Here is a 26,503-nt window from a genome sequence, read left to right on the forward strand (position 1 = left end):
GGAACAAAAAACCGGCTGACATCTCCAACAACTAAGCCATTGGTCGCCTCGACGCAGGGCTGGGAGAGCACAAGGTCTGGTCCCTGGGCTAGTTTCCCGCGTACAGCCCCCCCCGCCGCCCCCCCAACAAAATCAAGTGTGAGAGCTGGAGGCGGCTGAGACCGGCGCGGGGCCAGTAAAGGGTGCGATCTAGGTGCGGGCGGTGGATCGAGAGGCCCGAGGCTGCGGGAGCCGACAGGCGCGGCGCGCTGCCAGGGTGCAGGAAGGCAGGGCCCGAGCGGAGAAGGGGGACGGGGGGAGGGATGCCGATTTCGGCTGGGGGCGGGGAAGCCCCTGATAGGCGCGCGGCAGGCGTGATGTCACGTCCGGCGGGGGAAGCCCTGCCTCAGCACCCCCGCCCCCGCCCCCACAGGTGGTGCCGCCGCCCCGGGCGCTGGGCGTGGGGGGCGCGCCCTCCGGGACCCCAGCCGCGGCCCGCGCGCTCCCGGCCACCCAGCTTCCCTCCAGCAGTCGACGGATCGGCGCGAGCCAGGCGGTCCCCCGGGCCCGGGGAGCGGGAGGGGCGCCCGGTGCGCCCCGGATCGCGCCCCCGCGCCGCGCCGCGCCGCGCCCCGCCCCGCCCCGCGCGCCCCGCCCCGCCCCGCGCGCCCCTCCCCGCCCCTCTCCCGGGCCGCCGAGGGGCCGGGCCGGGACTGCGCGCTCGCCCGCCGCGCTCTGGGCCGCCCGAGCGAGCGGCCGGTCCTCGCGCCCCGCGCGCCCCGCGCCCCGCCGCCGCCGGCTTTTGTTGTCTCCTCCTCCCCTGCGGCCGGCGCCTCTGGACCGCGAGCCGAGTGCGCCGGGACCTTGGCTCTGCCCTTCGCGGGCCGGGGCTGCGCGGGCCCGGCCGGGGGCGCCGCCGGCCCCGCCATGGAGCTCCGGGCCCGAGGCTGGTGGCTGCTGTGCGCGGCCGCCGCGCTGGCCGCCTGCGCTCGCGGGGACCCTGCCAGCAAGAGTCGGAGCTGCGGCGAAGTCCGCCAGATCTACGGGGCCAAGGGCTTCAGCCTGAGCGACGTGCCCCAGGCGGAGATCTCGGGTGAGTGACCCGGCGCGCCCGGGGCTCCCCTGCGCCCCCTCCTCTCTCCCGCTCCGCGCTGATCCGCCCCCCGCCGCCCTCCCTCCGCCCAAGTCTCCGCGGCACCTCTCGATGGTCCCCGCGCCCCCAACACGCACCCCGGCCCCTTCCCGGCGGGGCTGTCCTCGCCGGGCAGTGGACCGGGCGGTCCCCAGCTCGGCGCGTCCTCCCGGGCAGGCAGGACTGAGCGGCGGGGCCGGCTGTCGGGGGGCAGCTGGCGGTGGCCACGGGCGACGGACTCCCACCGGCTGTGAGGGCCTCTCCGGGAAGCGCCTCGGGTCGCGCCGGGGGTTCCCGGGGTCTGCAGCTAAGGCAGCCTGGGCGCCGGCGAGGTGGGGAGCGAGCTGGGCGCTGGTGGGGCGGGAGCGGGGGGAGAAGGCGGAGGGGCACGACCTCTGCCACCGGGAGCGGAACGCCGGCTCGCAGGGATCCCTGCCGAGGAACTTGTGCTTGCCTGGCACTCCGGGCGCCTCCGGCGGGGAGTCCAGCTGCAGGTGGTCGGCGCCTTGGATCCCGCCCAGGGGCCATGTCATTTCTTTGTAAGAACATCGCCGTCCCAGGCGGCCTCAGCCCTGCAGCTGCCTGCAGTCCTGCCCACACCCTCCCTGCGGGCCTCTGAGGAGCTTTAGGGACAGAAGCGAGGGGAGGGGGTGGGGCACAGTGTCCTAAGAATTTCTCAAACCCCCCCAGGCTTCTTGCTCAAACTGCAAACATGTCCAGAAGCACACTAGATCTGCGCGTCTGTGCAGGGTGCCTGGGACTCAGTGGACGAGAGCGGACCAGGTTCCTGCCCTGAGGGACTGACTCCTCCCAAACTGGGGGTGGTGGCAGGGCTACCCTCAAGTGGTGACACGGGGGACATGGAATGACCATGGCCACAGGGATTCTGGATGAGAGGAGTGTGAGGGGCAGGTCCATGGCCATGCCTTGCTGGAGAATGGGGGTCGGGGCAGGGGGACAATCAGGCCCTGGACCCCTGCCCCCAGAAGGGCAGAACCCACGGCAGGCGCCTTAAGAGATTCCTGGACAGCCCACTGCCTGAGGCTCCAGAGAAACTTCCTCTCAAGGCCCCCCCCGCGCAGGCCTTCCTGCGCCTCTGCTGACTGAGCCCTGTCTTTAGGGCTGCCACCCTCCCAGGGGACAGGTCTGGTGGGCACATCTGGGTGCCCGAGGCAAGCGTGAGGCCCCCTGCACAGTTCGATTCCTGCCCCTCCCCCACTCAGCCCCACAGAGGAGCTGGGGGACCCCTGGCCTTTCCGGTGAATCTCTCCTGGACCCGGGGGTCTGCGGGCTGCTGAGCAGCTGCCCAGCTGCCCCACCCACCCTGATCTCGGACAGCACTCCCCCAGGGTCCCCTGGACCCCACAGCCCTCCTTCAGACGCCCGCTCCCACTCGGCCCCCTAAACTCGATGGCATCCCCAGGCCTCTGTCCCACTTAGGCTGAGACAGAGCGGCTGAGTTTGGGCGGCCGCCAAGGGCTGGGCTAGAGCAGGGCAGGCTGGAGAAAGTGACGTGGGGCTGGCAGGGACGCTGGGCCCTGGCCCCCTTGGGTTGGAGGGTGCTGCGGGTTAGGGACCCAGGACCAGCGAGACGCTTTGCTGTGGGTGAGATATGGGGGGGCGCGGTGCTGCTCAGCCGGCTGGGAGTTTGGCTGCCCAGCAGTGGCCCAAGCATCACGCCAGCCAGGGCTTCGAGGGCCACACACGCACACACACACACCCCCACCCCAGCCTGGACTGCGCACCGTCCCTGCCCGGGCCCCGTGGCCCCCTCACCCCTGCTCCAGGGGCTTCTGGGGAGCTGCTCTCCCCTCTGGCTGCACCCCCCCCCATGAACAGCTGAATTCGAGAGCACCTTGCCCGGTCCAGGCACCGAGGAGCGGGCCAGCCCCACGTGGGTGAAGGAAGCAGGGTGACCTCCCAGGCAGTGGCCAGTCCCGTGCCCTCCTGCGCTGGGCAGCTCGGCTTGGCCTCCGTGGACGGCGCGCCCTCTGGTGGCCCCGCGGTGGCACACTGCTCTAGGGAGCCCGGCCTCCCCGCCTCGCTGCTGCAGGCCCAGCGGCCGCTCCTCTCCAGCACGGGGACCCCTAGGGGTGGACGCGGGGTGAGAGTCCGGCCTGGGCCAGCTGCGGGGGTGGCGGCTGGGAGGGAGGGCGGCCCTGGTCTCAGGGTGGTCTTTCCACCTCTGCCTGCCCCACGGAGTGGCACCAGGGTGGGCTCATGAAAGACGACCCGTCCCCGCGCGCGGGGCTCCCCTTCAGGACTTGGAGCAGTTTTTTGGATGGCTGGCCAGGCCTGGCGGTGGTGAAGGCAGCAGACGGCCCATTTTACAGTGAGGCGGCCTGGGAGGCTGCAGTGGGCAGGCCACGGAGGCCACACACCTCAGGTCACCTCCCTCCAGCCAGAGCACCGCACGGAAAGTGAGGGCCAAGCCCACCCCGGAGGCTGGCCGAGCTGGGGAAAGACCCAGCCCCTGCTGCTTCCCCCCCTCCCTCTTTCCCTCTCTCCATCTCTCTCCCTCCCTCTCTCTCTCCATCTCTCTCTCTCCTTCTCTCTCTCCCTCTTTCTCTCTCCCTCTCTCTCTCTCTCTCCCTCTCTCTCTCTCACCCACACACACATGCACACTGGCCGTTTTCCTGCCTCTGCCTGTGGGGTTGCTTCTGGTCCCCAGATGTATCCTGAGCACCTGCTGGGCCTGCTGACCCTTGACCTGGTTTGTTGCGTATCCCTCTGACCCCCACCGAGGTCCTGGGGCAGAGACCCCCCTCTGGGGTCGCCTCAGAACGTGGCCTGCTTCCTGGCACAAAGCGGGTTCTCAGTCAGCTCTTACTGGGGGAGCCATACGTGTCCCGCCTCATGCCAGGCCGTGTAGGGGGAGGGGCGGAGGAAGACGGAGGCCTGGGCAGAGGAGGGGTTGGGGCACCTGGCACTGGGGGTTGGAGGTCAGAGGGGCTCCTGGGGCTGTCGGCGTAACAAGGCCTGGCAGGCAGCCCCTCTGCTCCTGGACGCCAGCTGCCGTGGAGCCCCGACCGAGGACCAGGCCCCACCTAGCGCTGTCCCCCCCCTCCGCCCCGAGCACCAGCCCCGGGCCTCTCAGCAGAAACCATTGCTTCTCTGCGCGTCCTGTGGAGGCTGGGAGACCCTCCCGGAGCCTGTCCCTCAGCCAGGTTCTCGAAGCCACGTGGCACACAGCCCGTCCCCAGATCCCCCTGGTCTGGTACCCTGTCCTGCTCGGAAGGCGGGAGCCCCATGGGTCCCCGGGTGGCCCCCAGCCTCCATCTGCGCTGCCACCCCCTCCCTCCACCGTTGGGGCTGCCGAGGTTTCGTCAGCCACAGCGCAGGGACGGGGTGGGCCCAGGGGAGCCGGGAGCCGGCAGGGCCACCTGCTCCACGCAGTGCCAGGCCCTTGCTGGAGCCTCCGTGCCGGACACGCCACTGTGCTCCTCCGAGGGGTGGACGGCCTCCTGTCACCTGGCCTGCCTGGGCCCCTGCCTCTTCACAGTGACAGGGCAGGGCTCACGGCCACGCCAAAGGCTGCAGGAGCAGGAGTGTGCGGACACCGGGCGCCGTGAGGGTGGCCTCAGGCCCCATCCTCCCCCCAGGCCCGTGCGGACCCCTTCGGGGGGTGGTGTCCGGCCCCCGGGAGCCCTTGTCATGACCCAGACTCCCTTGTCGTGGTGCCGCAGGTGAGGCGGGCTCTCTAGACCTGACTTCCAGGTGGGTAGCAGGCCCAGAGGAGCTCACAGCTTTCTCGGGGCACCAGCCACGGGGAGCACGGGGACCCCAAAGCCTGTGGCATTAATGGCTGGGCGGCTCTGGGTTCCTAGGAGCCTCGTGCCATCCCAGCCTAGAGGCCGAAATGGGACCTCGAGGCCCAGGCCCTGATGGGCCACCCGCTGCCCGCCTTGGCCCGTCCACGCTCCTCGTCCTGGGTGCCGTTTCTCAGGCTGGGTTAGGACTTCTGTCAGTGGGAACCGCCCCTCCCGGTGAACCCCGTGGGCTCCCTGCCCCCATCCTGATGGGCTGCCCGTGACTCAGCCTTCCAGGGGGCCTGGGCCGGATGCCTGTCCAGTGCAGGCCACTCAGCCTGTGGGGGAGGGCTGTTCCTGGGGCATGAATTGGGTGGCCCAGCTGTGTGCTGCTGGCTGGTCCCAGGAACCCCCCGGCATGTCCCCAGCACCAGGCCCGGCCAGGTCCCCCTGGAGTCATGGACAGATGCCCTGCCCGGGGGTGGGTGAGCCCAGGGGTCGAGGCAGGCTGTTCCGTTGGTAACTGGCTCCATGCTGGCCCTGATTACGGCGGTGCAGGCCATGGTGGACAGGCCTGCGGGGCCACGGAGGCCTCCTGGGAGAGGGGCTGGGGACACACCGGCCATGCAGCAGGTGGGCTTCAGAGCCAGGAGGAGAGCACAGGGGGCTGGCACCAGGGCCTGGCTGGTCCTAGACAGGGAGACAGGCCAGGAGAGGGGCCACGCTGGAATCGGGCCACGCCCAGGTGCAGCGAGGCCAGACCCCTCCCCTGGCAGCCAGACCCACCTCCCGAGGCCTGGCTTGGTTCAGGAGGGTTTCAGACCAGCCCAAGGCGGCCCGGGCTTCACATCCGCTTGTCTGGCACCAGCATGTCCAGCCGTCAGTACGGCCCAGAGGGGTCAGGTCATTACCCACATCCGAGAAAGGACATGGGCTCGGGGGCTGGGGCCTCCAGCCCAGGGCCACCCACCCCGTGCTGCCTGGCAGCCTTCATGGCCCGTTTGTCTAGGAACAGGCCTGGGCAGGTGCTCTGAGCGGCCTGAAGTCTCCTGGGCGGGGACAGCCCTGCTGGCGGGGCAAGGGGGACAGCAGCCTGCCTCCCACTCCAGGCCCGAGCCCCTCCCCAGCTGCGGGGGTGGGGGCAGGCCCGGGGCCTCCAGCTTCCTTGGCTCTTCTTGGTCCTGGGGGCCCCAGGGCTCTGTGAGGGGCCCACAGCTGCTCTCCCAGCGGGAGCCCTGGCATCCCGAGTAGGCCCCGCATGCCTGCGGTCTCCCCTTCCCCAGTCCACTCCACACGCCCGGCACCTGCGTCCCCCAGGGACGTGGCCCTGCTGCTCAGCTTCCGGGCGTCCCCTGGTGCACCCACAGTCTGGGTGCTCCCAGGTCTGGGCATGTGTCAGGCTGGGCCGGGCACAGGAGGGTCAGGAGTGTACCTGCCTCCCAGGGCTGCCCGCCCAGGTGCTGCTGGCTGGGTGGCTGCACTGCGGGGGTTTACTGTCCCACAGTTCAGAGGCTGGGCGTGGGTGGTGAAGGTGTCACCTGTCTGGTTCCTCCTGAGACCCTGAGAGGGAAGCTGGTCCAGGGTCTCCCGGCCTCTGGGGGGTGCAGGCGGTCCTTGACGTGTGGTCTGTGGGTTCATCTTTGTGAGGAGGTCACCTCGTGTGCCGTCTGCCGCCACATTTCATGTTTGGAAATGAGGGCACCTGTCCCCTCAAGTTAGGGGCCCACCCCTTCCATCTGCGAAGACCCCACACTCACAGGCGCTCACCTCCTGAGGTCTTGGGGTTGGGACTCTGAGCCAGGCCACAGGGTTCACCCCGTAACGGGGGCGGCCTCTTGCATCTGTTCCTCACTCGGGTGCCCCCCACCCAGAGGGTGGCACGTCCCAGGACAGAGCCCTGCCACAGGCTCGGGGGCCTCGGGGATGGAGTGCGGGTGGGTGTCAGACCCTCCCTCGCCCACTCCTCGCCCCCTCTTGCTCCCCAGCTTCTCAGGAGGCCTCAGGTCCCGGCCCCGCGCTGTTTGTGGGGCTGTAGTCCTTGTCCCCCAGGCCAGCGCCCTGCTCGTGGGCCCGGGGCCCTGGTTCTGACGAGCAGTCTGCCAGGTGGGCGGGAAAGGGCCAGCCTTCAGACCCTTGGTACGGGCCTCTAGTGGAAGGGTCGTGACTCAGTGGCAGCCTCAGGGTCCCCATCTGCAAGGGGGAGGCTCCCAAGTGGGGACACAGCGAGCGCTGGCCACTCGCTTGTGCTCCGCGCTCCCTAGGTTCTGGAACTGGGCTGCATGACAGGGCAGCCCCGGGGGCTCCTTGGCACTGGTCCCTTGCCACCGCCCTGACCTCAGGCTCTGGCAGTTTGTAGACCCGCCCGAGGCCTGGGCTGCAGGGAAGGGAGAGATGAAAACCCGCGGCCGGCCCGGGAGACAGGCCGCACCGCAGGCAGTCTCCCGTCAGCTTGGGGGTGTCTGGTGTGGCTGAGCTCCAGGGCCCTGCAGGTGGATGAGGTGACCACAGCCAGATGACCTGGCACAGGCTGGTAAGGAGAGCCCTGCTGGAGCCTCTGGGCTCCCCCCCCCTTACCGTTCCCCACCCACCACCCACCTGCGGTGCCCAAGAGCCCGCCGAGGCCCTGCCTCCTCCAGCCACGCCCTGGCCTCTGGCTTTGGCCCCTGACGCCCAGAGTGGGCAGAACTGGGGTATCTGCAGGGCAGGCGGAGTGCCGTCTGGTCCAACCACTTAGTGTGCGGATGCGGAAACTGGCTGGGTCCCAGAAAGTGTCCCCAGGGCTCAGAGCCCTGTCCCTCGAGTGGCTTCTGCCCCCGCCCCTGTGCCGCCCTGGCCCAGGTGTGCACCAGGTGTCGGCCCAGGGTCCTGGTGACAACCGTTGGGAGGGCTGCCCCAGAACGAGCAGGTCAGGGGCGAGGCCAAGCGATTCTGCCTCATTGGAGCCCTGGGGTGGGGAGGGGGGACATCCGCGTGGCCCTTTCTGGAGGCACTGGCCACGTGATTGGACGGCAGGGCTGAGGCCAGCCCAGGACAGAGCACGCGCGAGCGCGCACGCCTCCCACCAGTTGTGAGGAAAGACAGCCCCAGACAGGTGCTCCCGGCAGCGACCGTGGCCCTGTGCCCCGGGCAGGGACGTTTCCAGAGTCACCATCGGCACTGGGAGCTGTGGCGGTCTGTGGCCCGTGCACACCTTCAAACACGGAGGACCACTGTCGGAACCAGAGGGCGGCCATCTGGGCCCGTCCCTGTGTCTCAGAGCGTCCTTGGTCCTTGGGGCCCTGGGTGGACCACGTGTGACGCCTGAGTGCGTCCTCAAGTGTCTGGGGCCCCAAGTGCCCATCAGCGGCTCTGGGGCCCTGGGGAGCACACCCCACCCACCCGTGACCATCTGCAGGCCTTGGGGACACAAACGATGCCGCAGGGTTGGCTCAGGCTTCACTCCCGCCTCCCGTTGCCATGGAGCTTGGGACACACCGGACCCACAGAGCTGTTTTAAAGGGAGAAGCTCTTAAAACATGCAGCCCTGACCCCTCTCCCAGCTGGCAGTGCTGCCTCCAGGACACTCCAGGCACCTTGCGTCCTCCTCTTCGAGTGACTGTCACCTCCCATCACTGTATATTTGAGGCCCGGGGACCTTGTGGGGTGGCTGCAGGTCAGACACGCCCTGACCACCGCCCCCCCAGGGTAAGGCAGGTTCCCAACCAGGAGCAGGTCCGGGGGGGGGGGGATTTTCAGTTGTCACAGTGTTTAGGGCTGGGGTCAGGAGGGCCAGGACCTGGGGAAGAGCAGGACACTCCAGCACAGGTAGGAGGTGGCTTCCAGAAACGCCATCGCACCGCAGGAGAAGCATAGGAACCAGAGCTCCAGGCAGGACAGAGCCGGGGCCGAGGGAGCTGAGGGGAGGGTCAGCCCTCTGCTCCGGGCCAGAACAGCCTTCCAGGGCAGCGGACACAAGGGGGGTGCAGGCAGGTCATTTGAGGCTGGGGTCCTTAGCTGGGGTGCACGAGTGAGGCCAGGCAGTTCCCAGAAATCAGGGAGGTCATGAACTTGGCTGAGAAAAAACATTACGTCTCCTTTCTTGCGAACCTGGAACCAGAACCGAGCATTTCTTCTCCCTGTGTACAAGGCGACAGTGGTATGCTAGAATTGGGGACTTGGTCACCCGCAGAAACGGCTGAGTTTCCTGTCCTCTACACTCCTAGCGAATGGCTGGACGGACTGTTTCCACTGAGATGCCGGCAGGCACCAGGCCTGCAAGACACTCGGAGGGAAGCGCGGGGCGCCGCCCGCACGCCTGTCTTGGGATGCTGCGTTGGCTGCTCCTGGCCTCCCGCGTGACCCTCCGCAGAAGTGTCGCCTTTGTAAATGTTATTTCGCGAAGCTTTCAACCTACCGCCAAGGGGCCCGGGGCTCCGAGGAGAGAAGGCCTGGGGGCTGCAAGCTAAGCCCCTTAGCGTTGCGAGGGGGCTGGCGGAGCTCGGGGCTGCCCCCCAGGGCCTGCGGGTGGGGGTGATGGGGACAGAGAGGAGGCCGAGTCGGCAGGTGGGTCCTTGAGTGCCTCCCGTGTGCCGGGCGCTGTCCCGGGAGCCGGAGCGCAGCCACGGTGCTGCCCACGCGGAGAGTCGGAGGCCTCCCGTGAGCTGCGGCTTTGCTGGCCGCAGTGACTGCGTGGCACGTTTGTAAGCACAGAGGAGCAACGCGGGTTTAGACGCGTGCTGGTGGTTTGCAGCCTCCCTGGGGCCCACGTGCGCCTCTCCCTGGGAACCGTGGCCGCCTCACCCCATCCCTCCTCGGCCACAGTGCCCCTCCTGGCTTGAGGGTCCTGCGCTGCCCTTGCTGGACTCTGCCTCGGGTGGACCCCCTGGCTGTCTAGAGTTTGCAGCCCGAGGAGGAGGGAGACGGGGCCTCATGCAGAGGAGGGTACCGACCGTGGGCTGATGGGCAAGGCCAGTCTCCAGGCCCAAGGCCAGCATCTTTTGAATCAGTGGCCAGTGTCTTAGGAAAGAGGTAAGGCCCTAGCAGAAGCCAAAACCTGGTCTCCCGGACCCCGCCATCCTGCCAGGGCTCAAGTCCGGCTCCATGTTCACTTGCTGTGTGATCTTGGGCCAGTTACTGACCCTCTCTGTGCCTCAGAATCCTCTTTGTAAAATGGAGCTGGGCGCACTGCCTGCCCCTCGGAGTGGTGGGTTCTGTCATGGGCTGCTCAGCAGGAGGCAGCAGGGGTCATGCTGTGTGTTGAGGCATCGCCTCGGGGGAGTGCCTGGTGGGGAGAGCCCCTCGTCCTCTCTCCAGGGGCAGCTGCAGGGGAGCGTGTCCGTTGCGGGGGGGAGGCCAGCCGGTTACAGCCAGGCCCTGGGCCCACGCTGGGGACTGAGGGGTCTAGGCTGGAGGGAAGGGGCTCCCCGTCATCGCCACTGCTTTCGGGGTGTCCGAGCTCCCGCTTGGCTAGCCCTGCTCCTGAGGAGCTAGGAATTGCGGGCAGGGTCAGCTGCAGGCCGCTCCGGGAGGGGCAGGCCATGAGGAGGGAGCACTTTCCCTGCACAGGACCGGGCCGCCATCAGGGGGGCTAGGGATGCCCGCGGAAGGTGGCAACTGGCTTCCAGACAAGAGGTGCGGAAGGCCCTGCGGCACTGCCAGAGAGATCGGATGGGCACGGAGACGGTGCCATCAGGACCCGACTCATGGTCAGCCCATGACTGGCCTGGGGGCCCGGCAGCCTGTATCAGAAGGGGCTTCTCCTTGGCCATGTCACGTGGGGCCTCTCACTGTCCCTCTGTCCCCTTTCTGGCGATGGAGCTGTCTGCTCCAGGAACCTGACTGCCCCAGGTCTCAGCAGCTCCTGGGCATGTGGAACAGTGCAGGCCAACAGGGTGGCCAGGCCTGGCTGGGATGAGCCCCCCCCACTTCCAGGAGGCCAGACCGGGGCTATTGGTGGGGCCCAAGTTTCTCCTTCATCTCCTCGCCTTCAGTGACCACAGGGCGGTGCTCAGGCCAGGGGGAGGAGAGCAGCCTTGGGCCACAGGTCTGAGACGCTAGCACGTCCCAGCACCTCCGAGCCTCGATCTTCCCGCCTGTAAGGTGGGGGTAATTCATCTTCCCATAAACCAGGTAGCGAGGTCTGGGACCTGCAGGAAGCTGGGGCCGTCCACACCTGCCTCTCCCCTCCTGCCGCTGGCCGGGCAGGGTCTGAGGTCCTCCGCCAGGGAGCCCCCGAGACGAGACGAATGTGCTTGGCCGGGGGCAGGGGGCTCAGGCAGGCTTCTCCCCACACCCCGCGTGAAAGGGCGGCCCGATTTAGCTGCAAAACCACTGGTGACCCAGTTAAATTGGCATTTCAGATACTTAATAATTGTGTAGCATCTGTCCTGAATATTTTAATTTCAGATAAACAACACATGGGTGTTTCCGTGTGAGTATTTAAACTAAGTCCACGTATTTAGTTTGTGGGTTGCAGATACTGGGGCGGGGGGTCACGTGCTCTTTTGGTGGCAAAGTGCGTGTCGTAACGTGGACTGTTCCCACGATTTCTGAGTGTACGTTCGGCGGCGTGAGGTACACGCACACGGTTGTGCAAACTCTCCCCACCGTCCGTCTGCCCAGCTCTTCCTTCTCCGCGCCCCTCCCCCTCGTCAGTCCCTGGCCATCACCATTGTCCTGTCCGGCTTCACACATGTGACGCCTCTGGGGACCTCGTTTCAGCAGCGTCACGGCGGGATTTGTCTTTGGAGACGGGCTTCTGCCCCCAGCATCACGCTCCCAGGGTCCCTCCGCCGTGTGGCGCGTCGGGGCCCAGTTATGCCCCGCGGCTGGATAGTGTCCCACGGCGGATGGGCCGCGTTTGCTTTATCCGCTCACCCGTCAGCAGACACGGGCTGCTGTGGCCAGGGTGGACGTGGCCCTGCTTTCAGTTCTTTGGGGCACAGACTTACCCTGAAAAGCAGTGCCGTTGATCTGAAGCACACATTCAACCGTGTCCTGAACTGTACCTGCCTGCGGGGCTGGGGCGGGGCGGGAGGAGGCGCTGCCTGGGCGGCCTGCTGGGTCAGGGCCGGGAACATCCCCCCTGCGACCGCCCAGAGCCCTGCGGCTTGTCTGCAGCTTGCTTGGTGGCGGAGCGTGTCTGCTCCTGCCTGGGCCTCCGCCCTCCTGCTCAGGAATTCCCCTGGGACTGGACTCCGCAGAGGCGGGGAGGTTCTGCCGCGGCCCCTGCAGCGCCCCGAGCCAGTGCCTTGGCCTGTCACTCCGGCTCCCCGCATAGGATGGGAGGGAGTGGTTGGTAGGAAGATTAAATGATGCTCAGATCCGGAAGTGGCGGCGACCCATCTCATCGGGGAGGCGGCCGGGGAGCCGTCGAGGGCTGGGAAATCACCCGCCCAGCACTGGCACACGGCTGTCTTGCCGCCTCCTGCGGGAAGAAAGTCGGGGGAGGTGCTGGTTTTCCAGGGGAGGGGGAGGCGGGAGATTCCCCAGGGCCCAGACGGTGTGGGACCGGTGTGGGACCGTGTCTCTGCAAAGCTGCCGCGTAGGGTTACCTGAGACACAGCTGTTCCTGAGCGCAGGGTCCGGCGTGGGTGCCAGGCAGGGCGCCAGAGAAGAGAGGGCTCCCGCCAGCAGGCACAGCAGCTCAACTCCTATCGGGAAGGGTGGCTTGTCGGGGAGGTCACGGGCTGGGCGGGGGCCTTGGCCAGAGGTACCTGGAAGGCTTCCTGGGGGAAGGGAGAGGTGAGCGGGCCTTGTGAGAGGGCTGGGCAAGGCGGAAGGGTGTGTGAGCTTGAGGGGCTGGTGGAAGCGGCCGGGTCAGAGCCGGAAGCCCGCAGGGGTGGCCATGACCCTGGAGGGAGCTGCCAGGCGCCCTGAGGAGTGGTGGGGTCGGGGTGAGCAGCTGAGCCCCTCTGCTCCTTCCCATTCGTCTGCTCGGCCCTTGGAGTTTACAGGGCCATTGCTGAGTGTGGGCCTGGGACCCGCAGGCCCCCTCAGTGGCCCCCAGGGCTCTGCTCTGTGTTCTGGCCCGGCCGAGAGTCTGTGCCCACGGCCTCTTTGCCATTCCTGGGGTGGGGGTGGGGGGGAAGGCCAGGCCTGCGCTGGGTCTTTGTGGGGAACCGGGTGCAGCATCTCCCAGGATCTCCCCAGGGGACAGGCCTGGGGGCAGCACCGGTCCATCTCCTGGGCTGCCCCCTGCCCCGGAGGTTGGCCGGCCAGGCAGGCTGGATGGGAGAGCTGTACAGAGGCCGGGAGTGCCCACCTGGCCACGGTCAGGGACCAGGATGCAGAGTCCTGGTGAGCGCCCTCTGCAGCTTGGCTTGGGCCAAGGCTGAGACAGCAGGGCTGACTTGGCCTGGAAGGTGAGGCTTCTGGGGAGCACCTCGCTCCCTGTGCTGCAAGCCAGGCATCGGTCACAGGTGCAGCAGACACAAACCCAGGGTCCCCTCGTCCCAGATGTGTTCTGAAGCCACAGCCTGAACCATGCATGCTGAAGCACAGTGCAGAGGTCAGTTGGAGGGGCCCTGGCCTCTCGGCCAGAGCTGTTTCCAGGCCCACATCCCGTGGGACCCACCGCCTCACCAAGGCCCCCCCAAACCTGGTGCCCAGCAGCAGTGCAGCCTGCTCAAGGGGGCCCCCAGCAGGACCCTGGCAGCAGAGAGCAGCCTTGGGAGTAACCTGGTGAACCCCCCTTTGGGGGGGCCATAGGTGTTGTGGGCTGCCTTGGAGAGGGCACTGCGCTCACGAGCTTCCTGTCTGGCTGGCTCTCCGTGTCCCCATGCGCAGGCCACCCGAGTGGGGACACGGGATCAGTGCGCCTCGGGGAGGGTGGCCTGAGTGGGTGTTTTCTCCAGTGGGTCTGGCAGGCAGGCGGAGGCAAGGACCAGGGCTCCAGGGAGTGGAGGGATTGGTGGGTCCACGATGGCCTAGGAGGTCGGGAGGGCTCCGTATGGGGGGTGACCCAGGAGGAGGTGGGGGCAGGTGGGGCTTCCTAAGGGAAAGCAGATCACAGCACCTCAGGATGGAGGCCCAGGTCACTGAGGTGAGAGCCAGGGGGGCTGGAGGAGACAGGTGGAAGATACGGGGCCTGACGGTGGCCTTCGAGTGCCCAGACAGCAGTAGGGATCTGGTCATTGTCGGGGGCGGAGACGCTCAGGCACGGAGCAGCCACTCTCCTTCTCGGGGAAGAGACCTGAAAACCCCATCACTGTTCTGGGGTGGGGGCTGACTGCCCTGCGCACCGACCCCCAGGCCCGTCCTCCCTCCCCTGGAGATGGGAGCAGCACCCCGCAGCGCAGGGAGGGAAGAGCCTGCGGGCAGCGAGTGGGCACCGGGCCGCTGGATGCGCGGGAGCTGGGTGCCCCTGAGGGGCCGGGAGCTGGCGGCGGAAGGGGTGCGGGGCGGTCGCCGCGGTTTCCTGGGAGACGGGGGCGGTGCTGAGCGCAGCGGGGCGGGGGCTGCGGGAGGAGGCGCGTCCCCGCGCCGGGAGCCGCCGCCCTCCACCGTGCGCGACAGTGCGGCTGCGGTGCTGCCACGGGCTGCGGCTGCGGAACCCTCCAGCCGGTCCCGCTGCTTTTCCTCTCGCCTCCCAGCCCCTTCCAGCCGGATCCTGCTCTGCCTTTCCCCCGCCGACCCCTAGACCCCCATGCACCCAGAGTCGCGCGCACCGCCTGGCCGGACCCTCAGCGCCGCCGCCGCCACCACCGCAGCTGGGGACGCCGCCGCTGGAGCCGCCGCCGAGAAGGGGTGTCGGGCTACCGCCCGTGTGGCATCCACGGAGCTGGGATCCAGGCCGGGTGACCCCGGGCCGCCGGCAGACCTATACCCATCTCCATCTCTCTCGGTCCCCCACATCCCCATCCGCAGGCGCGCCAGCCCCACCTCCACTCCGTCCTCCCGGCCATCCTCTTCTCCAACCCTGTCGTCCCTCCCCGCCGCCAGAGCCCCACCTCGGTCCATCCTACCCAGCCCTCCGCCTCACCGCAAGCCCTGCCTGCTTCCCCGTCCACGTCTCCCCCCGCTTCCCCTCGTGAGCCCCGGCGCCACTCGCATGGCCACCCCATCGACCTCCCCATCCTCAGCGACCCCGGCGCCCCTCCACCTCTCCTCCTCGCCATCAGTTCCCACCTTCACCCCATTCCCATGTCCCTCTGCGGCTGTGTCCCCGCAGGGGTCCTACCGCCCCTCCCCACCCCCATCTCTTCCTCTGCACCCCCTTCTCCTGCCGCTGCCCCCCTTCCGAGTCCGTCGGAGCCCTCCCCCTCCCTCGCCTGCGGCAGCCCCTGCGAGCCCCCTCCTGCCGCCCCCGCCCGGGCTGCCGCACCCACTGCGGCAGCCCCTTGCCCGCCAATCGCGTCGCCCTCCTCCTCTCCCCGCTCGCCTGCCGCAGCCCCCGACGGCGCGGCCCCCCTCCCCTCCGCAACGCCGCGCCCACTGCGCCAGCGCCCCCTCCTCGCTGCGCCCAGAGCGCGGCCGCGCAGCCAGACCCTCGCGCGCCGGCTCCGGCTCCGGCCCCGCAGCATGCGGCCCTCCAGCCCCGGCCGGCAGCGACTGCCGCCTGGCACTCGGCCTTTATCAGCGACGCAGCCCCCCGGGCGGGACCCCTCCCACCCGGCGCGGAGGTGTCGGCTGCGACACCCGCTCGGTTTCGGGTCCCCGTGCTTGACGGAGGCTCTGCGGCAGCTGCAGAGGGACGCCTTGGTGACGCTGTCATGTGGCTGGGATGGTGGAGGGGCTTAGGGCTGTCGGTCGGGGTAGAGGAGCGGCCCCCGAGGGCGGTGGGTGGGGGTACGGGGCTTGTGCCGTGTTCGCAAGCGGAGAGGATGGCGCTGGAAAGTGGGTCTGCGGCTGCCCCCGATGGACTCCAGGTGCTCGGGAGCGACCCTCCCCAGGGACTGGCCGGGGGGCAGGGCTTCTTCGTTCGAGTAGGGGGCAGGGCGGCGAGGGACGGGATGAGAAAGGAAGGTGTGGAGCTTGGGCTGTGGGCGGTGCCCCCGGAACCTGAGCTTATTTGTCCAGTGCCCCCCCCTCAACAGGCTGCGGGACATGTCAGGAGGGTCCTGCGGTCCCCTAGAGCTGGATGGGGTCCAGGAACAGGGGTGGGCTCCAGAGAAGGGTCCATTGCTTGGGGAAAGCCCTCTGCACGTCCCCCACTCGGCCCACAGGCCTGCTGGGGTCCAGAATTGAGTAGAGGGGAGGGTGGGGAAGCACCCAGCCCTCCCCCCTGTGTTTTGGAGGCCACAGTCCCTGCAAGTGTCCCCATAGCCAAGTTCCAGCATGGTCCAGGGAGGCCGGTGAGGCCAACTGTCCACACTGAATCAGCAGGAGTATTCTAGGGGCGGCTGGCTGGGTTGCTGCAGAGCATCTGGGATGTGGCTTTAAAGGCAAGTTGAGCGGGCAGTCTTCGCACTCCTGCGTGAGCAGCAGAAGCTTCTGGAGAGATGGGCTTGGCACGGCGCCATCTTCCCTCTGCAGTCTGGGGGGGGGAGTGCTCCAGGGCCACTAGTCAGGAGCCGCTGCCAGGTGGGGCCCGGACGGATGAGTCTGCGTCCAGCACCGGAGAGGGAATCACTGCTGGGATGGGGGTCTTGGGCCAGCGCTTTGGGGTGACAGAGCCAGTCGGGGTGGCTGCTGGGTGGGGACGCCATTAAGAAAGAGGCTGCTTGTGTCTTCGGGCGGGCTGGAAGCTGCGGCTGTGTCAGCAGGTGGCCGGGGGTGTGAGCCTTAAAGACAGTTAAGGCACAGGGGTGTTGGGACTTAGTGGAGGGAAACGGGCGTGGGGTGGCCCCGGGAGGTCTGAACGTGGAGGAGAGGCCGCCCAGCGAGGGGAGGGACTGCTGCCGGCTTAGGGAGGAGGGCAGGCGCTTTCACCTGGGGGGGAGCCGAGGGTTTGGAGATGGGACTTAGGGGCGGAGCAGGGAGGAGCCCGCTAAAGGGACTGCGGTTGGGGGAGAAACTGCCATGAAATGAACAGCGCTCCCCTCTTCCTTCCACAAACCTGGGGCCACGAGGGGGGGTGTCCCAAAGGCTGAGGGAAGGGAAGGTTCTAGAAGGATGTAGTCAGCTACAGAAAAAAGCAGCAGTGGACTGAGGAGGAAAGGAAGCATGGTCCCTGGCCAGCGGGGGAGCAGCCTCAGCGCGGATGGGAGGGGTCAGAAGGAAGAGGGGACAGGCTGATGAAGCCTCCCAGTGGGGGGGCGCAAGGGTCTGGGGGAGGGTTACAGGCGGGATGGGCCTGGCAGCTCTAAGATGGGCTTTCCCTCCCACTTGGCCTGAGCAGCCGCCTTTCTCAGGCTGTTCCGCTGGGAAGAGGTGGGGGTTTGGGGTGGAGGTTTGGAATGATAAGAGAGGAATCTGCCTTGACCACTTTCAGGGTCAGGGAGCTCACCCCTTCTCCTGGTTTAGATGAGGGCAGCAGGCTTGCTTTTCCGGAAGTGCAGGGGTGCCCTACAGAACCCACCTCTGCCCAGAGGATGTCCAGGACCAACAGAGGACCTGTGGGCCCAGGCGGAGCTGGGCCAGTGCCGGCAAAAGGGAGCTCAAAGCCCCTGTGCTGTGCCCACGGACTAGCACGGGCCACTGCGTCTGCCCTGCAGCGGGCTCAGGGCGCCTCGGCCCAGCCTGCCCGGGGCCTGAGGCCGGCGCCCAGGCTCTGGCTCCGTGTCTTCACTCCCGTGTGTGTCCGAGGAGGGAGGGAGGGACGGGGGCTGTGCTGGGGCGAACGGAACAGCGCAGGTCACCGGGCTGGCTGGACGAGGTGGCCAGGCGGCGGTGGGGGCTGCTGTAGGGAGGCTGCTGGGGTGGGGCCCGCGCCCAGCTGTGAGCAGTGGGTGGGCTGACAGTGTCCAAGGAGCGCCCGCTGTCTCCTGGGTGTGTTGTCCTCACCTCTGTCCTGTCCGCAGCAATGGCAGGTGTGGGGAGGGGGCTGGGTCGACTGGGGAGCCTGGAGGGGTCCAGAGGGAGGGCAGCCTGCCTACTGCTGCCCTGTGACCCAGCCAGCCTGGCCTGGGTGCCCGTCGCAGCTGAGCCCCGGGTGTCACCTGGGAGCCCCAGGCTGGCACCTGCAGCACCCCCAACCCCCACCCCTAGCACCACTACCGCCTGGTGGTCCCGAGCAGCAGAGGAAGGGCCTCACCAAGTGTCTCCCGGACCCTGCTGAAGGGGAGGCTTCCGGGGACAGGGCTCAGGTCCCTCGGGGTTGGGTGCACACAGCCCCCTGCAGGGCCTCCAGCATCCAGGACTCATAGCTGCCCTGCCTGCCAGCTGGGCCCCTGGCAGAGGAGCCCCGTCCTGCTCCTGTGCTGCCCCTGCTGGCGACCGTCCAGAGCGGCAGGCCAGAGTGTGGAGGCAGCTGAGAGAACAGTCTGGGGACGTGGTGGTGTCCTAGCTCTCTCTGCATCGGTGCCTGCTCCTTACACTGCCCTGAGGAGCCAGGCACTGTCCCTCGCCCCCAGCTGGTTCCCATGAGGCTGCATCTGGCCAGAAAGGCCTGGCCGCCCCAGCCCAGAAGGCCGGGGGCTTCTCCAGGGCACATGAGCTCCCCTGTGTCCACCAAGGTCACTCCTGTCTCAAGGTGGGGGAGCGTGCTTGCATCTTTTCCAGGGCCCAGGGCTGGGAGTGGCGACTCCACGGACGTGCAACCCTGGGGGTGGAGGCGGGAGGCCCCGGCGGGAGGACGGAGGGGGCTGAGAGCGAGCACACCTGGGGAAGGAGACGCGGGGTGGGCTGGGGGCGCCGCAGGTTTGTGTGGAAAAGGGGGGGAGGGGTATTCTTCCCGCCTCTGCCCTCCGCCCTGCCTCCCCCGCCGCCTGTGGCACCGCCGCCCTCTCCTCGCTGTTACGTTGATGGGCACAGAGCCCTGGACGAGCCGCACTGCAACTGTGTCCTCTCCCCTTGTCCACCCGCCCGGGCTGTGCATCTGGGATGCCGGAGAGGAAGGTGCCCAGCCACCCACAGGCTCCAAGGGGTTAACCCAGCCCGACTGACTCAGCCCCCCCCACCCCTCCTGGGCTCTGCCCACCCTGCATCCCACCCTCAGGACACCCTGACCCCCGCCCCACAGCCGTGCCAGTCGCACCGGGTGGCCCTCGACCCCAACCCGGCAGAGCCTGCCTCCACCCCACTCCGAGCCCAGCCCAGGCAGGCATGGGGGGGCCTCCTGCGCCCCCTAGAGGCGGGGTGTTGGCCTGCGGGGCCTGGGCCTGGTGGGCGGGGGCAGGGCTGTGAAGCCGCCCCGTCGGGGGCGAGGTACTGAGATGGGCCACTCGCCCCTCACTGGGTAACTTGGGCAAGAAGCCTGGCCTCTGCCACCCTCGGTGTCCTGGTCTGTAACATGGGGTCACAGCACCCCCTCAGAGCTGGCGCCAGCACATCTTCAGAGGTGCTGCCGGGGGCTTTGGGGGCACAGGGGTGTCCTGCTGGTAGGGCGGGGCTCGCAGCAGGGCCCTCGCAGACTGGTGTCCAGGTTCTGACCTCATGGGGTGGGCCTCGCCCGCGGGCCCGCACAGCCCTGTCGGCAGGGGCTGCTGTCATCAGTGGGTGACCGCCCCGGGCCAGTGGGGGCGGAGGCTGGGGCTGTCCTGCCCCTCAGTGTCCCTCTCCCTGTCCCCAGCCTAGGCCCAGGACTGCAGGCCTGGAACCTCCTCGAGTCTGGCACACACACACACCCCCCCCCCCCGTCAAGACACACACACACCCCCAGCCCCGTCCACACACACACACACACACACACACACCCTGCCCCTTCCAAGGACACACACACACCCCCACCCCATCCAAGGACCCGAGGCCACTCCGCACTGAGGTTCAGGTGGTGGAGCCACTCAGCCCCTGGGACGCCGCCGTCCTCCCGTGTATGGAGTGGCAGCTGGGGCTGGGAGGACTGGTGGAGTGACATCCCACTTCCCAGCCCTGGGCCCAGCCCGCCGCACCCCAGCACCAGGCTCCCAGCCCGGCCCGCCCGGCCTGAGGCCTGCCCTGCCCACCCCAAGCCCCACCCTCCCCAGGCAGCCCCTCCCGGGCTCTGCCGCCCGCGCCCACTCTGTGCGGGAGACACACCCGCACCAGGCAGGAGGTGCCTCCTCCTGGTGCCCAGGCCCCCTGCCTCCCGCCCCCTCCTCTCCCTCACGCCCGCCCCTCCCCACAGGTGAGCACCTGCGGATCTGCCCCCAGGGCTACACCTGCTGCACCAGCGAGATGGAGGAAAACCTGGCCAACCGCAGCCGGGCCGAGCTGGAGACCGCCCTCCTGGACAGCAGCCGAGCCTTGCAGGCCACCCTCACCAGCCAGCTGCGGGGCTTCGACGGTGAGTGGGCTCAGGGATGGCAGAGTGCTGGCCGGGGAGCTAGGCACCTGGTGGCAGGGCCTGGGATTTGGGGACACGGGAGTGTGCAGGCCCCAGCAGGGGATCCGTGACTCCAGAGTCATCTGAGGGCCTCCTGGTCCACTCTGTGGCGTGCACATCTGGGGAGGCCCAGCCTGTCCGCAGCCCCTCGGAGGGGACCATCTGCCCACCTGGAGCTCTGCTGAGCACCTGCCAGGAACAGGCCTCGAGTTGGCCACCAAGTGGCGCTGAGCCAGGGAGTTCGGCGTGAGGGCAGAGGTCTGGGCTCAGGACAGAGGCCAGGGCTGCCGAGTGCTGGTGCGGGGGGCAGAGGAGTTGGGGCCCCTGAGCCTCCAGGGCAGCAGCTGTTTGAGTCCTTTATCCCCAGCCCTTGCCGGGCTCGTGTCAGGCCCCTGGCTAGCATGGTGGGACGAGGTAGAGACGCTTACGGGGGCACCTCGGGGAGGGTTCCCCAGGAAGTGCCTGAGCTGCCATGCAAGCCCAAGGTCTCGGTGGAGGGAGCAGGCGCCCAGGCAGAGCTGGTGGGGAGAGTGGGCACCTGAGGCCCGCAGATGTCAGCTCTTGGACCCCTGCCCACACAGTACACCTCGAGGGCTCCCAGGGCGGTGGGGCCCTGCCCCGGGGACAGGAGGTCGGGGAGCCCCCCATTCACTGGCACCTACCCTGTGCCCGTTGGGTCAGCGGGACCGTCCCTGTTCCTCCAGTGATGACACTCAGAGCAAGCCTTCCCCAGCCACCTGGGGAGGGGTGGGCGGGACGTGGGCAGACCTTCTGGTGCCCTCTCCTGGGTCTGTCCTGTGTGTGGGGAGCCTGCCCCTCGCCCCTGCATCCTGGCCTCTCCCCGACGGCACTGAGACCTGCAGCTCCTGCCCCACCTGCTCCCTGTCACACCCGGTCCCTTCGGCCCCCTCCCCATCATGCCACCCACATGCCTGTCCCTGTCACTCTCCTCTCCCTCCCCCGTCATCCTGCCTCTTCTGGGCTGTGACAGGGCTGTGTCTCCTCCACTCAGGCCTGTCCTGTGGTCTGTGCCCTGCAGCTGGCCCCCCACTGCCCCCCAGAAGGCGCCAGCTTTCTCATGTCCATGCCCTCCTGCCTGGCATATAAACACACATCCATTTGGGAGGCTAACTTGTCTGAAAAGCAGCTCCCTATCCCGTTCCAGGCCCACCTGTGCCCACCCCTGGGAGCTCCACCTGCCACACCCACTGTCGTGCCTGCCCAGGCCCTCTCTGAGCCTCGGGAGCAGCCCTCCCAGGGCCACCAGCAGCAGGGGGTCTCGCAGCCTTGGTCTGAAGTGCCCGTGGGGCCTGAGTCTATCTAGTGGGGCCTCGGCGGCTTGTTCCAGGACTCTGGGCCCAGGCTCTCTCACCACGAGCACTCGCAGCCTCCAGGGTGGGCCGCCAGGGGCCGGGCTGGGAGCAGGACCGTGCTCAGGAAGGAGATGGGGCCGGGGGCTGACCTGGGTGTGCTGCCAGGCTAGTGACTGAGCCCAGACTGCCCTGTGGGGGAGAGGCTAGGAGGGGACCAGGAACCAGGACTCCACTGTGGCCGCTGGGCCAGGGCCTGGACCTGTCCACTCCTTCCCGCAGTTCCCACCTGGGGGGCGGCAGGAGCACAGCCCCAGCCAGCCCTACCGCCCCGGGCCTTGGCCGCAGGCCTGATGGCCACCGTTCCTCAGCAAAGCCCACCTGGCTCCATGTCCTGGGGACACCGCGATTCGGCCTGCGTGGGGAGGGGTGGCCACAGACTCCAAGTGGTTACCCCACAGTCTCCCTGCTGAAAGGGGTGGGCAGTGTCTGGCCCTCAGCCCGTGGGCTCAGGGGCACATTTGCCCCACATCGCAGGGTCTGCTGCCCACACTCACATCCCAGACTCTGGCATGTCCCAAGGGCCAAGGGAGGGCCTCTCCAGGCAGGCAGCTTCCAGAACCAGAGGATTTGTGGGGGTGGAAGCAGGAAGCCCAGGAGAGCCTCAGAGATGGGCAGGGTGGGGGGTCTGCAGGATGACCCGAGATGTCCCCGGGGCAGAGGGGCTGGCTGGGTGACAGGGGCAGGGGTCCCACCCCCATTCAGAGGGCCCTCCCGCCCTCGCACGGAGCCCCTTCCCAGGCGGTCGGGTGGGGCGCTGAGGCACTGCTTGCCCCCTGCCCAGAGCCCCGCTCGGAAGGGATACTGGGCCAGGAGGCGGAGGTCTCAGGAGGCCCGTGGGGGCATCCTGGGCGCGTGCAGGCTCTGATGAGCCTCAGAGCGTCTGTGGCTCCGGGAGGAGCCCCCCCCTCCTCCGAGTGCCCGCTGGGCTGTCGCAGCACATAGGGGTGGGCAGGAGCCCCCCCCCCCAGGCCTGATGCCCGCCTCTCCGCGCGCAGATCACTTCCAGCGCCTGCTGAACGACTCGGAGCGGACGCTGCAGGAGGCCTTCCCCGGCGCCTTCGGAGAGCTGTACACGCAGAGCGCCAAGGCCTTCCGGGACCTGTACGCCGAGCTGCGCCTCTACTACCGCGGCGCCAACCTGCACCTGGAGGAGACGCTGGCCGAGTTCTGGGCCCGCCTGCTCGAGCGCCTCTTCCGGCAGCTGCACCCCCAGCTGCTGCTGCCCGACGACTACCTGGACTGCCTGGGCAAGCAGGCCGAGGCGCTGCGGCCCTTCGGGGAGGCCCCGCGCGAGCTGCGCCTGCGCGCCACCCGCGCCTTCGTGGCGGCGCGCGCCTTCGTGCAGGGCCTGGGCGTGGCCGGCGACGTGGTCCGCAAGGTGTCCCAGGTGCGCCCCTGGGCCCCGGACGGTGGGCGGGGCGGGAAGGGCCGGGCCTGCGGCTGGTGGGGAGCCACCGCTGGGGGCGGCGGATGCGCCCCCCAGGCTGCCGCGGGGAGGGGGCGGGGTGGCTGTTGCCCCCCCCCCCCGCCCCCGGGCAGCTCCCGTCAGACCCCTGCAGCCCGCTGTGCGCCACCTCCCCCTTCAACCGGGGTCCTTGGCAGGTCACCCCCAGCCCAGCCTCCGTCTCCTCATCTGCATGGTGGGTGGTATTCCCACTTTTCTGGGAGGGCGTGTGACCGCCACGTTCCGGGGAGTCGTGGCTCTGTGACGCGAGCGGTTGGTTATTTGGCTGGGTGCCCGCATCCCCGGCGGGCCTGCTTGGTCACCTGAGAGGAGACGGGGCCCCAAGAAGGGCCAGCGTCAGGCCAAGGTTCCACTGCGGTCTGCGCAGAACCGAGGTGTCCTGACTTTCATCCAGGGCCCCACACTGGGCTCCTTGCGCGCGGCTGGCAACCTGCTGCGGGTTCAGCTCAGGCTACCCTGGCTCCGCAGGTGCCCTTGGGCCCTGAGTGCTCAAGGGCCGTCATGAAGCTGGTGTACTGCGCGCACTGCCTGGGGGTCCCTGGCGCCCGGCCCTGCCCGGACTACTGCCGCAACGTGCTCAAGGGATGCCTGGCCAACCAGGCCGACCTGGACGCAGAGTGGAGGAACCTTCTGGGTGAGCCCCCGCTGCCACCTCTGCCTGCTGGGGTGGAGGTGGGGGTGAAGCTGGGCTTGTCCTCTGGAGCCATGGTCCCTGGGGCTGAGGGACGGGATTGGAGTGTGACTTGGGCAGCTGCCCACGAGGGAGCCCTGTGGGGTCACAGCCCCTGTCCGTTCCCACTGAGCGAGTGCTGCAGCGTGCGTACATGCCAGCACATGACACACGGCAGGTCAGCCTGTGCATGAGCTAGCGTGTGCTGATGTGAGGTGGCTCACCAAGCACATATGCCAACGCGTGTAAGTACTAATGAGCTGACACAGCCCAGCACACGCGCATATGCTGAAACACGCGCTGATGTGCACAGGTGATGGCGTGACACGAGCCACCGTGAAAACTTACATGTGTGGTGACATGCGCCAGGTGGGCCAAGTATGTTTGTGCCAAGACAGGTGGAAGCTTAGATACACGTGCTTAGCATACACCTGTGCCAACAGGCACACGCGCTAACGTGTGTATGGGCTGGCCTGAAGCTAGCCGACATGCTTCCGTCTCTCACACGAACTGACGTGTGCACGGACAGCACGCGCGTGAGCCAACGCGCACACGTATGAATTGCCCTGTGTGTGTGCCCGGGCCAGACTCCATGGTGCTCATCACTGACAAGTTCTGGGGCCCGACGGGTGCGGAGAACGTCATTGGCAGCGTGCACTTGTGGCTGGCAGAGGCCATCAACGCCCTCCAGGACAACAAGGACACACTCACGGCCAAGGTGCGGGCAGGAGGGTGTCGTGGGGAGGGGCGGGTCGCCCCAGATATGGTCTGGCGCCCTTCCAGAACCCCTGCGTTCTCCCCCAGGTCATCCAGGGCTGCGGGAACCCCAAGGTGAACCCCCAGGGCCCGGGGCCTGAGGAGAAGCGGCGCCGGGGCAAGCTGGCACTGCAGGAGAAGCCACCCTCGGGCACGCTGCAGAAGCTGGTGAGTGGCCCTGGGTGGGCGGGGAGGGACAGGCAGGCTGGGCCAGGGTGCCTGGTGGCCTGACTGCTGCCCCGCAGGTCCCCGAAGCCAAGGCCCAGCTCCGAGATGCCCAGGACTTCTGGATCAGCCTCCCAGGGATGCTGTGCAGTGAGAAGTTGGCCATGAGCTCAGCCAGTGACGACCGCTGTTGGAACGGGGTGGCCAAGGGCCGGTAGGTGCTCCCCTCCCCCACTGGCCACAGGCCATGCCTCTTCTGAGGTCTCTGTTGGGTCCCACATCTGGCCCGTGGTGCCCGGCGCTGTGTGCCCAGGGCCATGTCTGACGTCTGACGAGGGACGCAGCAGGACACAGAGCTGGGATGAGGGCCGAATCCTCGCCCTTGGCTGCAGTTAACAGCTCGCATCATGCTCACTGCATCCACGCTCCACTGCGGTGGGGCCTGCGTGGGCTCCTGTCCGCTCCTGAAGACCACCGGGGGTCTCCAGCTTGCCACCTCCCTCATGTGGGGGTGAGGAGCGGGTGCCCATTTGCAGGGAACAGGGCAGTGACCCAGGGCCTGCCCTCCTGGCCTCCAGGTACCTCCCCGAGGTGATGGGCGATGGCCTGGCCAACCAGATCAACAACCCCGAGGTGGAGGTGGACGTCACCAAGCCAGACATGACCGTCCGCCAGCAGATCATGCAGCTCAAGATCATGACCAACCGCCTTCGCAGCGCCTACAATGGCAACGACGTGGACTTCCAGGATGCCAGTGAGAGCGGCGGGGGCAGACTCGGGCCGAGAGCAGGAAGGGTGCAGGAGGGGCTCTGAGGGCGCCACTGCTGCCCTTGTCCCCAAGCACAGTTGAGACCTGGCCGGGCCCGCCATCCAGCCTTGGTGGACCCGGTGGGGGCAGGGTGCTTGTGACGGGGTGGAGCCGCGGCACCAGGACTGGGGCGCTGCACGCGGGTTCCCCGGGATGGGGAGGGTCTGCGGGAACCGCCTCTCCTCCCAGGTTGGGGGCGGGGCGGGGGCGGGGCCAGCCTGCCGGAACCACCTCTTCACCCCGGGGCGGGGCGGGGCCAGCCTGCGGGGGCGGGGCCAGCCTGCCGGAACCTCCTCTCCCCCCCAGGTGATGACGGCAGCGGCTCAGGCAGCGGCGATGGCTGCGCAGACGACGCCTGCGGCCGGAGGGTCAGCAAGAAAAGCTCCAGCTCCCGGACGACCCTGACCCACGCCCTCCCCGGCCTGTCGGAACAGGAGGGCCAGAAGACCTCGGCCGCGCGCTGCCCCCAGCCCTGCCTGTGCCTCTTGCTCCTCCCTGTCCTCGCCCTGGTCCTCGCAGCATCCAGGCCCCGGTGGCGGTAACTGCCCCTGAGGCCGAGGCCAAGGACTGACTTTGCCAAAACTCAGAACAGACGATATTTAACTTCCTCGCCCTAGTGGCTCCGGGGCGGCACAGGAAGGGACAGCCAGGGACCGCGGCTCTGTGACTGTGCTTGGGGCAGGGTGAGGTGGCACCGGTCCCCCAGGCCTGGCTTTGCCTGCCACCCTGGGTTTTAATTTTGTATGAGGCCCTCAGGTCAGCCAGGAACAGTGTCCCCAAAAGCCATGCATTTCAGGGACCCCGGGGTCGCTGGTGGCCATCTCCCCCCAGCTTCCCTGCACCATTGCAGCAGCACCCAGGCTGGTGAGGAGGCCGCGCGGAGCAGTGTCCTGCTGGAGCTGAGCCCACGCCTTCCTCACCGCCCCCGGGGCCCTTGGGGCTCCAGGTGTCTGAAAGCCAGACCCTCCCCTCAGGTCCTGAGAAGGTCCTATGCATGAGCCCTTGACCCCCACCCCCAGAGCTGCCTCTGGGCTCTGCTCTCAGCCCCGTCTGGGTGGGGCTGGGCCACCGCCCACAGGAGGAC

General features: G+C 68.3%; 2 protein-coding genes and 1 non-coding gene across 6 annotated transcripts; 2 read left to right on the forward strand and 1 right to left on the reverse strand.

Annotated features, from left to right (window-relative positions):
• GPC1 (glypican 1) lies at positions 580-26,418 on the forward strand. 2 transcript variants are annotated; one of them, XM_021075944.1, is made up of 9 exons: positions 580-1,072; positions 19,985-20,143; positions 22,551-22,942; positions 23,489-23,654; positions 24,278-24,408; positions 24,495-24,614; positions 24,692-24,825; positions 25,190-25,365; positions 25,726-26,418. In XM_021075944.1, the coding sequence occupies exons 1-9, from the start codon at positions 907-909 to the stop codon at positions 25,959-25,961; spliced, it is 1,680 nt and encodes a 559-aa protein (XP_020931603.1). In that variant the 5' UTR covers positions 580-906; the 3' UTR covers positions 25,962-26,418. The 2 variants fall into 2 exon arrangements, with proteins under 2 accessions (XP_020931603.1, XP_005654255.1); XM_005654198.3 differs by lacking the exon at positions 580-1,072 and adding an exon at positions 15,541-15,707.
• LOC102160973 lies at positions 6,505-13,976 on the reverse strand. 3 transcript variants are annotated; one of them, XM_021075947.1, is made up of 2 exons: positions 13,856-13,976; positions 6,505-12,566 (listed from the first exon to the last, which is right to left on the reverse strand). In XM_021075947.1, the coding sequence occupies exon 2, from the start codon at positions 8,246-8,248 to the stop codon at positions 7,196-7,198; it is 1,053 nt and encodes a 350-aa protein (XP_020931606.1). In that variant the 5' UTR covers positions 8,249-12,566; positions 13,856-13,976; the 3' UTR covers positions 6,505-7,195. The 3 variants fall into 3 exon arrangements, with proteins under 3 accessions (XP_020931606.1, XP_020931605.1, XP_020931604.1); XM_021075946.1 differs by lacking the exon at positions 13,856-13,976 and adding an exon at positions 13,103-13,237; XM_021075945.1 differs by lacking the exon at positions 13,856-13,976 and having other exon boundaries at positions 6,505-12,265; positions 12,393-12,576.
• MIR149 (microRNA 149) lies at positions 17,483-17,558 on the forward strand. Its single transcript, NR_038595.1, has one exon. It is a non-coding gene; the product is annotated as a microRNA 149 (primary transcript).

This window comes from Sus scrofa, chromosome 15 (genome assembly GCF_000003025.6).
Source record: "Sus scrofa isolate TJ Tabasco breed Duroc chromosome 15, Sscrofa11.1, whole genome shotgun sequence".
NCBI lineage: Eukaryota > Metazoa > Chordata > Mammalia > Artiodactyla > Suidae > Sus > Sus scrofa.

Excerpts from the sequence above, each read along its gene's own strand:
- GPC1 (XM_021075944.1), top strand. The coding sequence starts at position 907 with ATGGAGCTCCGGGCCCGAGGCTGGTGGCTGCTGTGCGCGGCCGCCGCG. Across the intron at positions 22,943-23,488 it reads TGGTCCGCAAGGTGTCCCAG|GTGCCCTTGGGCCCTGAGTG; the intron begins GTGCGCCCCTGG and ends CTGGCTCCGCAG. Across the intron at positions 24,615-24,691 it reads CGGGCACGCTGCAGAAGCTG|GTCCCCGAAGCCAAGGCCCA; the intron begins GTGAGTGGCCCT and ends GCTGCCCCGCAG.
- LOC102160973 (XM_021075947.1), bottom strand. The coding sequence starts at position 8,248 with ATGGTCACGGGTGGGTGGGGTGTGCTCCCCAGGGCCCCAGAGCCGCTG.